Source organism: Crotalus tigris, unplaced genomic scaffold (genome assembly GCF_016545835.1).
Source record: "Crotalus tigris isolate CLP2741 ecotype Arizona unplaced genomic scaffold, ASM1654583v1 scf7180000019791.288205, whole genome shotgun sequence".
NCBI classification, from domain to species: domain Eukaryota; kingdom Metazoa; phylum Chordata; class Lepidosauria; order Squamata; family Viperidae; genus Crotalus; species Crotalus tigris.
In genome coordinates, this window is record NW_024097712.1 from 203158 (window position 1) to 214460 (window position 11303).

Genomic DNA, 11303 nt, shown 5'->3' on the forward strand with positions numbered 1-11303 from the left:
TCCATGGGGCTTTCCTCCTTCTTTGTCACCTCTCCAGGGCGGCTTCAGACCCATTTAGGGTCCCCTAACAGGCAGAAATTGGCTGTAGAGTGCGGAGCCTGGTGACCCCTTGACTGCAGCACTACTACACAAAACCAGAAGCCTCAAAATTTGTATGAATTTTACAATAAGGCATTATTTAATGAACATGTTCTTCCTTTGTGTCACTGTTTTTTTAAAAATGTGATTACATATTAAATATGCCATAATAATAAATGTAAATGTGACCTATCACTGCATTGGTTAGAAATTCTTGTTCTTATCATATTTTCTTTACAATTAAGATGGGGCCTGAATAGGATAATGTACTGAAGGCCACTTTAGCTGACTGTTTTCAGCAGGTCAGCGGTTCAAATCTCACCGGCTCAAGGTTGACTCAGCCTTCCATCCTTTCGGGGTAGGTAAAATGAGGACCCAGGTTGTTGGGGGCAATGTAAATATATATATACATTGCTTACTGGTGTACACCACTTAGAGAGTGTTTGCACTTAAAGCGGTATATAAGTCTCATAAATAAATAAATAAATGTAGCATTTCGGGAAAAAGATGCAAGCGAAGAGACCAGTCCCAGAGGCCAAGATGGAGAAGATCTCCACGGCCACCATAAATTTCCCTTTGGTGCGCTGATATTAATTGACAATAAAAACATTGGTGTTTGTTGCTGAGCCACAGATACCTTCTGATTGAACATTTTTAAGAAATTAAATCAAATACAAAAGTCAAAATAAGATTTCCCAATCCCTACATAAATCAGAGATTCTTATTCCTCATTATATTCTCTCTACAATTCAGATTGGGCCTCAATAGGATAATGTAGCATTTGGGAAAAAAGATACAAACCAAGAGAGCAGCCCCAGAGGCCAAGATGGAGATGATCTCCACAACCACCATGGACTTCCCTTTGGTGCTCAAATAACTGGGAAGGAAGGTGATCCAAACACTGCAAAAGACCAGCATGCTAAAAGTAATGAACTTGGCTTCATTGAAACTATCAGGCAATTTCCTAGATAAAAAGGCCACTGTGAAACTGATGAGGGCCAAAAAGCCAAGGTAGGCAAAGACAATGAAAAACATTGAAGCTGAGCCTTCATTACATTCCAAGATGGTCTCACCAATCAGTGAGTGGAAGTCCAAGTTTGGAAATGGAGGAGAAGTTCCCAGCCAGATGGCACAAAGAACTGCTTGGACCAGGGGACAGGCTAAGACAATGGAGTTGGTCAGTGGTTTACCTAAGAGTTTCCTGGTGCTGTTCCCTGGCTTGGTGGATATAAAGGCAAGAACCACCATGACAGTTTTTGCTAACACAGAAGAAACTGCAAGGGAAAAGAGAATGGCAAAGGCAGATTGTCGGAAGAGACAGGTTAACTTCTTGGGTTGCCCAATGAAGAGGAAGGAGCAGAGGAAGCAGAAAAGAAGGGAGACCAGGAGGGTGTAAGTGAGATCTCGGTTGTTGGCCTTGACAATTGGTGTGTCACGATGCTTAAGGAAAATCACCAGGACTGCCAATGTGATCACAGAGAGAAAAAGTGTGAAAGAGACTAAGGTTAATCCCAGCGTCTCTTGATGGGCAAGGAAGTGGAGCTTCTTGGCAATGCACTGGTGCTTGTCCTTGTTGGGGTATTGATCTTCTAGGCAAGAGTCACATTCAGCTGCATCTGAAATGAAGAATCTTTTTCTAAGAATTTCAAGGGCATCTGCCATCAGCATTATCTCTCCCTGAGGGATGACATGACTGTTCCCTTTCTGTTGTAGACAACCCACAAAGGTAGTGATGGAATGATTTACAATGTACATTATGGGGCAATAAAAAGGAAAAATCCTCCTTAATCAGAATAGAACTGGAAGGGATGTTGGAGGTCTTCTAGTCCAGTACCCTGCTCAAGGATGATCTGCTCAAGGATAGAATAAAATGGAGTCGAGTTCATTTTTGCTTAAGGGACAAGTTGGAACTGATAATATCACTTTCCTGGGAGATTGATAGTGATGAGAAAAGAAGCATGAAAATAAAAATTTGGGCTACCTACCCCATTCATTTAGGAAAAGATTGCTGGTTGGCTTTCCACACAGGGTATGACAGTAAGAGTGGAAAGGCTAGTAGGAAACTCATTAATTTTGCTTTGAAATTACCCTGCATTAAATTGGTGAGCAGTGGGAGAGGTCTGTGGGGGAAAGGACCCTTTAGATCCATAAACCAAAATGTTCTGTTGAAAATTATGATGTTTGGAAGCATGTGAATCATACCAAAAATGACAACAAAATTAATAGTTTGATTAACTGAATGGCCTCCTATATCCCAAAATCTACATTTTAATACCTGTCTGATTAGAAATGGTCCCTTCTGGACAAGGGTTACATTGATAGCAGCAAACCTGCTTGCCCTCAGGAACGCTTCTCCTCTCTCCTTCACTGCACCTCTTCATGCCACATCTGGCAAAGGGCACTTCCTAAATGAGAAAAGAGTGATTCTTCAGATGGTCATTATTTCTTTTTTTTTTTTTGTAATTTATTGTATCAATTTTTTAAAACATAAATCACTTCATAATTGGTGAATAGTGAGTTGTCTGGGTTTACATTTGTAAAACAATCACTAACAATTGATTTCTATAATCCATAGTCCATAGTTGATTTCCTCTTTTCCCCAAAATATCCTCTTTTGCAAACATTGAGTTAATACAATTCTTATTGTTTTGATAGATAACAATTATATATATATATATATATATATATATATATATATATATATATATATATATATATATGTTTTCTGAGGTTTTCGCGGGTATTTGTATATAGCCAGAGTTTGGGTTTGTGATCCGATTTTTCTAGAGCTTGGGTTTCAAAGTGTTCCATGTAGAGGTTGGCAATGACAGGTGAGAGGGGTGATCCCATGGGTGCTCCTTCTGTTTGTTTGTATTTTTGTCCGTTATAGATGAAGTATGTGTTGGATAGGCAGTGGTTGGTCAGATCTAAGATGTGTTTGGGGGGGTTATATTTGTTTTGATTATCAGAGAAGCCATCGAGATAGAAAACGCCCACACAGCATGAACAAGCGAGATGATACCTCCCGCCTACCAGCCATTTGGAAACCTGCCCTTATTGACAAACGACTCCCTAACCCCAAAATCTTAAACCCCTCTGCAACTCAGACTAACCTGAGCACAACCAAACAGAACACTCCCCCAGCCAATCAGAGCACAGCCAAGCCCCTAACCATTCAGAACACACCTCCACCCAATCAGAACACAGCCAAGCTCCCACCCAATCAGTTCATACCCTCACTGGCAGTTAAAAGGAAGAAACAGCTAAAACCACACATTGCTGCTCAAAGCAAGAAGCTAAAAACACCAGCCTGAAGATGACGAATGTGACTTCGTCGAAACGTTGCCAAGACACTTCCAATTTTACGCGGGAGAAAACCCGAACAACCAAAGACCTATATACAAATACCCGCGAAAACCTCAGAAAACAAATATCGAACCTCTACGGGGAGGAAATCCACCATCTGACCAGGACCTATGAAAAACTTGAAGTCCAAAGAGCTTCCATTTTATGTGACCTCGCATTCCTACGTAACTGCCGAGATCAAAATCTAATCCCCACATGTTTCCAACTGAAATTCCACTCCAACTCTGCAGCCACCAAACGGATCCTGAAAAGAACAGAATTGGCCCTAATCAGAAATGAACTTCACACAAAAAGATTCCTCCTAGACCGAATTAACAAAGATCTCCTCACACTCCACCTCAAACTCAGCAACAAGATCCACCCCGCACTTTGGGACAAATCCAAACAACTCGCCGTCTGGAGAGCCGAAACACAGACCACCCTCAAGACAGATACACACACCAACAAACTCCGAAGACTACAAGAACGCCAGAAACAAACCCCTCCTCCCTCACAGCCACACATGAAACAAACAGTGCATAACATCTCAGATAGGATCCTCACCAAAGCCGAAACCAATGTCCTTTCCAAAGGATTCAACTTTGCAGTCGCTCCCAAACACATCCCCACTGAAACCATTATATGTGAAGTTGAAACCAGCCTGACCAAAATCAACCCCGATGACGCTAACAAAATCAGACTCAAAATCACCAACATCCTCTGCACCAGCAAGCCACCCAAAAGCAACTTACCCAAAGAGGAACAGACAGCACTACGTAACCTGAAAGAAGACACCAGCATAATAATCCTACCAGCAGACAAGGGCAACGCCACGGTGGTTATGAACACATCTGACTACCAAACCAAATTAACCAACCTACTCCAAGACTCCACATACAAACCCCTAAATACAGATCCCACCACCTACCTGGAAAAAACCACCAGAACCAAGATAAAAGCCTCCCCCATTAGCGAAGAGATCCAGCAAAGAATCATTCCCAGAGAGAAATCATCCAGATGCCCTAAACTCTATGGTCTCCCCAAGATACACAAAGAAGGAACCCCACTCAGACCTATAGTCAGCTCCATAGGCTCACCTCTACAAAACCTAGCCAAATTTCTCGCCAAACAACTACAGCCCTATGCAGAATCCATCACCTCACACGTAAAAAACTCATTCCAGTTTATAGAGATCATAAAGAAACAAAGCTTACAGCCCAGCGACCTACTAGTGAGCTTCGATGTCATATCCCTCTTCACCCAAGTGCCTATCAAAGAAGCCTTGACAGCTATTCAAAACAAATATAACCCCCCCAAACACATCTTAGATCTGACCAACCACTGCCTATCCAACACATACTTCATCTATAACGGACAAAAATACAAACAAACAGAAGGAGCACCCATGGGATCACCCCTCTCACCTGTCATTGCCAACCTCTACATGGAACACTTTGAAACCCAAGCTCTAGAAAAATCGGATCACAAACCCAAACTCTGGCTCAGATACGTAGACGACACCTTCATAATCTGGCCACATGGGAAAGAAAAACTGGACAACTTCCTCACACACCTCAACAGCCTACACCCCAAAATACAGTTCACCATGGAAACAGAAGCTAACAACCAACTTCCCTTCCTGGATGTCTTAGTCTACAAGAAATCCAATGGCTCCCTAGGACACACCATCTACCAGAAGAAAACACACACAAACCGCTATCTGCATGCTCTCTCACACCACCACCCAGCACAGATCAACTCTGTAGCCAAGACACTCATCTCCAGAACAAAACGCTTAGCTGACGAACAACACCTAAAACCCGAACTACACACTCTCACCAATGTACTAACATCCAATGGATTCCATAGAAATAAGATTACAAACCTAATCCAAAAAGAAACCCCCACTAAAATCCAAGACAAAGAACAAGAAAACGGCAAAGCCCTCCTCCCATACATAAAAGGCACCACAGACAGAATCAGTAAGATCCTCCATAAACACAACATCAAAACAGCATTCTGCACAAACAGAAAAATATCCACCATCCTTAGAAACCCCAAAGATAAAATTGAATTAGAAAATCAAGGAGTATACGAAATCCCATGCACCACTTGTCCCACCACATACATCGGACAAACCAACAGAAGAATAAGTGCACGCATTGAAGAACATAAGAACTCAGTCAAAAAAGAGGAACCAACATCTTCCCTGGTCCAACACCTTAAAGCCACAGGACATGAAATTGACTTTAAAAATACCAGAACCATTGCCAAAAGTGAACATTTTAATAACAGAATAATCAGAGAAGCCATCGAGATAGAAAAACGCCCACACAGCATGAACAAGCGAGATGATACCTCCCGCCTACCAGCCATTTGGAAACCTGCCCTTATTGACAAACGACTCCCTAACCCCAAAATCTTAAACCCCTCTGCAACTCAGACTAACCTGAGCACAACCAAACAGAACACTCCCCCAGCCAATCAGAGCACAGCCAAGCCCCTAACCATTCAGAACACACCTCCACCCAATCAGAACACAGCCAAGCTCCCATCCAATCAGTTCATACCCTCACTGGCAGTTAAAAGGAAGAAACAGCTAAAACCACACATTGCTGCTCAAAGCAAGAAGCTGAAAACACCAGCCTGAAGATGACGAATGGGACTTCGTCGAAACGTCGCCAAGACACTTCCAATTTTACGCGGGAGAAAACCCGAACAACCAAAGACCTATATATATATATATATATATATATATATATATATATATATATATATATATATATATATATATTTCCCAATATTCCTAAAAATAATAATCACATCAATATATTATTCCTTTTCTATCCAATCATTCTGATTGCCTTATCATAGATGCTGTTACAGTCCTTATTTAAATTTGTTTCTCCCATAAATTTCTAAGTATTCTTACTGGTTAAGATTTTCTCAAAAATTAATTACATTTAAAAATTTAAGTCTATTTTCTCCATATGAACCATCTCAGCACTTTTACATTTCTTAAGGAATAGATAAAACAGTGAAAAAAAGAAAGGAGAGCAAGAGTAAAGAAACATAAAAAATAACATACTACTTAAAATATATATCCCTCCTAAGCTAATATATATTTGTTTCCAAGATTTCTTATTCTTTTTAGCCATAATTAAAATATATTTAATCTTTAAATATTCCATTTAATACATTTAATCATCTAGTCTTTTAACTCTTATTCAAAACATTTTTATCCGTTATAATTTTCTTAAATTCAATCACATTTAAATATCTAAAATATTTCCTTCATCTATGCCATTTCAACCTTTTTATATTACTCATATCAACAAATAGAATAAAAAAGGGGGGAAAGCATACTATATTATTTAGGGGATTCATCCCTCTAAAAATGACATATATATTCCAAATCTTTTCTATTTCTTTAACCATATTCAAACAAATGTTTCTTTTTTAAGTATTCTCTCTGGTAGGTCCCGTCATTATTTTCTTGATTTCCACTTTGGTCTTTTTCCTTTGCCCAATCTTTCTTAATCAATGTATTTTGCTGAGTTGAAAGGTTTTTCCATATGTTTGTAAATGTTACTGTAGATATAAAAAGTAAATCAGATGAAGTGTCTTTATGTGGGGCTTCTGCATTGCCATGTTTGCTGAAAATCTTTTTCTTTCCCTTTCTCTCCACTTCTCTTATCATTTCCTTTCTCTCTGATGTTCCTCACATCTCTACAGTTCATTTTATCCAATCTGTTTTCTTGTTCTCAGATTTATTTTGTTGTCTTAAGGGATAAGTTGTTTTTTCCAATTCTTGTGAATTTTTTTGCACTAGGATTAAATCATGTTTTCTTGTTTTGTTAAGTTCCATCTTTAATTCTCTATTCTCAATTTTGTATCCATTTATCTGTTTTATCTGCTTCTTCTCTATTGTTGTTTTCTGGCATTTTTTGTTGTAGAGTTAACTTGGAAATAGATTGATTTATATTTTCAAAGTTATTTTGGATTTCTTTGTGGTTTAAAATCATTGTTGTTTGAATTAGCTGCAGAATACTATATATCTCCTCTTGTGGAGTATTTATGTTTTCTTGATATGTTCTTTCTACATGTCTCTGATTCATGAAGACCAAGAATTTGGGTTTTTCTCTTCTTTTCTCTGCAAATAGCTTTAAAGTCCTGATTAAATAGATATTTGTAATCCAAATAGTTCAAAAAAGTTTTTTTTCTGAAATTTATAATTCTCTCTTTGTGTAGAGCCCAGATTATTGTCTTTTTTGTCACAGCTGTTCTTTGTTGAAGGTCACAAACACATATTATCTTTTCCCAGGTTTTGCCAAGTCTTATATTAAAGTTATAGCTGTCATAGTCTTCATCCACCACTAGATGTCAGCATCTATTTGTTTTTTCAGTTTCCAAAATAAACAATTATCTTTAGAATGAGAGTTTTAACCCTTCAACAATTTTAGATTCATCCAAATTTAAGTTTTAAATTTCAGGTTTTATATTTATTTCACTCCCATATATTTTAATCCTCCATAAAAAGATTAATTCTCCACTTCCATTAGTATAAGAGTGGGGCGGAAAACCCCCTCCTTCCCTTTCAGAAGTATTTTGCTTCTTTGGGATCTTTTCCAGGAAATTAAATATAGAATAGAAAAGTGAAGATCAAATTCCTCACACAGTTTCAAGCATGCTGTTCACAGTTGTGCTGGTTAGTATTTTTGGACTTCACTTGCAAGTAGCTTGAGCTGATCAATGAAGTACGGCCAGCCCTTCTCCTGTCAGGTTAGAAGGCTTTCCCCAAGATGAATGGAATGACTGCCACCAATCCAGAATTACTGGGGCACCCTTCTTTCTTCGTCACCTCTCCTCTGGCAGGGCAAAATTAGCCGCGGGGATGCGGAGAGTCCGCAAGCCTGCGACCGGTCGCTATTACACAAAACTGGAAGTCCAGATGGTCATTATTTCATTCTTTGACAAAATGACTAAATTAGTAGACTAGCAAAATGCTGTGGACATAGTATACTTACTCTTCATCATTCAACAAAGTAGACCATAACCTACTTTTGATAAGCTGGAAAAATGTGGGATAGATAGCATCACCACCAGATGGATTTGTAACTAGCCAACAAATCATACTCAATGAGTAGTGCTTAATGGTGCTACATCTACATGGAGGGAAATAAGCAGTGGATACCACAAGATTCTGTCTTAGGCCCAATACTCTTCAATATCTTCATAAATGACTTAGATGAGGGAATAGAAGGGGAACTCGTTCTGATTGATTGATTGGTCTAAGCAATGAAATACTTCATTTATTTGTTTCCATGTTCCTATTTTTATTTGCAAAATGACTTGTGACACAGAAGTACATTTTTTCTAAAATAAAGAATCATAAACATCCATCTGAATAGGAATGCAGAAATCACTGTTGCCTGCTTTAATGGCATTCTGGGTTTCAGCCAGAAGTTATTCCCAGTTCCAACCCTGTGTAAACCTGCCAAAAATCAGATCTCAAATGGGTTACAGACAAAGCAGGTTTTTCACCAAACATCTGCATGTTATTCAGTTCAATAGTTCTGTTTCCTTTTACAAAGATGTTCTGCATCCCTTGACAAAAATGAATATTTCCCTGAAATTAAAATATTTTTTTCCAGCTCACCTTTGTGGCCCAGATGATTGCATCAGAGTTAATGGTGAAATCCTCGCCTGCTGGAGCCCCAGGATTTATTTGGCCAATTTTCACAGAATCAAAGGATAGATTGGGGAGGAGAACCCAGTTGAGTAGATCATAATAAGAAGATCCTAATCCATTTTCTGAGAAGGAGAATTCATCTCCAGCACTGTTGTTAAATTGCACTTTCCTCAAATATACAAGAAACTGAAAGAAAAGAGACCTTCAGAAATTGGAGTAATTGGCTAATGAGATACAAATGAGAAATTATGGGTCATTTTGGGATGGCTCTCATCTTAGCAGACAGGTATATGTATAAAAAGCTGCAGGAATTCCCTTAATGGATATCTGAGGAGTCAAGAGTAACACCCAATATGTGACACCTTCTCCAACACTGCAAAAGGTTCTTTTAAAAAAATAATATATTTTATTAATTTTTTAACATGGTCACCTTAATATTCAGTAAACAGTGGATTGTCTGGGTTTACATTTAAAAAACATTCGCTAACAATTGGTTTCTATGATCTATAATCCACATAATAGGTTTACTTGATTTCCTCTTCTTCCCATACTGCTCTTTTACAACCTTAAGTTAATACAATTCTTATTGTTTTGATAGATAACAATTGAGTATAATTTTTTTCTAATATTTCTTCAAATAATAATCATATCAATATAATATTTCTTTTCCATCTAGTCATTCTGGTTGCCTCATCATAGATCCCGTTTAAGTTCTTGTTTACATTTGTTTTTCCCGCAGTGTTCAAGAGATTCTTACTGGTTAAGATTTTCTCAAAGTTAATAAATTTAAATATTTGATTCTATTTTTTTCTCATGTAAACCATCCCATAACTTTTACCTTGCTTAAGGAATAAATAAGACTAAAAAAGAGAAAAAAAAGAACAAGAGTAAAGAGGGATAAAAAGATAGTATGCTACTGAAAGTGCATGTTTCCCCTAAGCTAATACATATTTATTTCTGAAATTTTTCTATTCTTTTTTTTTACCATAATTAAGAATATATTTAATTTTTAAATATTCCATTTAATAAATCTAGTCATCTGGTCTTTTAACTCTTATTCAAAACATTTTTTCAATCCATTGTAATTTTCTTACAATCAATCACATTTAAATGTCTAAAATATGTCCTTATATATAAGCCATTCTAACTCTTTTATATTATTCATATCAAGAAATAAGATAAGAAAAGAGAAGAAAGAGAGAGTACTATGTTATTTGAGGCACTCCTCCCTCTTAAAGTAAAATTCATAATCTTTCATCCAAAATCTTTCTATTACTTTAACCATATTCAAACAGGTATTTCTTTTTTAAATATTCTCTCTCTCTCTTTAATCAATATATTCTGCTGAATCAAAGAGTCTTTCCATATTCTTGTAGGTATCACTGTAGATATAAAAAATAAGTTATGTACAATACGTTTGTTGAAAATCTTTTTCTTTCTTTTTCTTTTTCTCTCTGTATCTCTGTATCTGTATCACTTTTTGTCTGTTCTAGTGGTGTTCCTGATGTCTCTTCAATCCATTTTGACCAGCCTTTTTTCCTATTCTCAAATTTGTCTTGTGGTCTTAAAGTATAAGTTGCCTTTTCCAAACCCAATATTTCCATTTGGGTTAAATCATACTTCTTTGTTAAGTTCCATCTTTGAATCTCTATCCTCAAATTATCCTCAGTTATCTGTTTTATCTGCTCCTTCTCTATTGTTATTTCCTGGAATTTTTGTTGTTGTAAAGTTAAATTGGAGATGAATTGGTTTATGTTTTCAAAGTTATTTTGGATTTCTTTATGGTTTGAAGTCATTGTTGTTTGAATTAAGCTGCAGCATCTCAGATGTCTCCTCTTGAAAGGTATTTATTTTTTCTTGATTTCTTTCTGCAAGTCTCTGATTTTCCATAGTGGTCAAGAATCAAGGTTTTCTTTTCTCTGCAAATAGCTTTACAGTCACAGTTTAGTAGATATTTATAATCCAAAAAGGTTCAAAAAGGTTTCCTGAAGTCTATAATTCTTTCTCTGTCTGCAACCCAAATTGTTTTCTTTTTTTTCACAGCTGTTCTCTATTGTTATAGTTTTGAAGATAACAAGCACAGATTAGTTTTTTTCTAGACTTTGCAAGGTCCTGTATAAAAGCCATAGCTGTCATGGTCTTTATCCACCACTAGATGTCAGCACCAGTTTATTTTTCAAATTATCAA

At 37.2% G+C, this 11303-nt stretch overlaps 1 protein-coding gene across 1 annotated transcript; it reads right to left on the reverse strand.

The window, feature by feature from the left end:
• Nucleotides 1-789: 789 nt before the first annotated feature.
• On the reverse strand, nt 790-1833 carry LOC120317719 (vomeronasal type-2 receptor 26-like). Its single transcript, XM_039364531.1, has one exon. It carries the CDS (start codon nt 1831-1833, stop codon nt 790-792), a length of 1044 nt encoding a protein of 347 aa, XP_039220465.1.
• Between the last annotated feature and the right edge of the window lie 9470 nt (nt 1834-11303).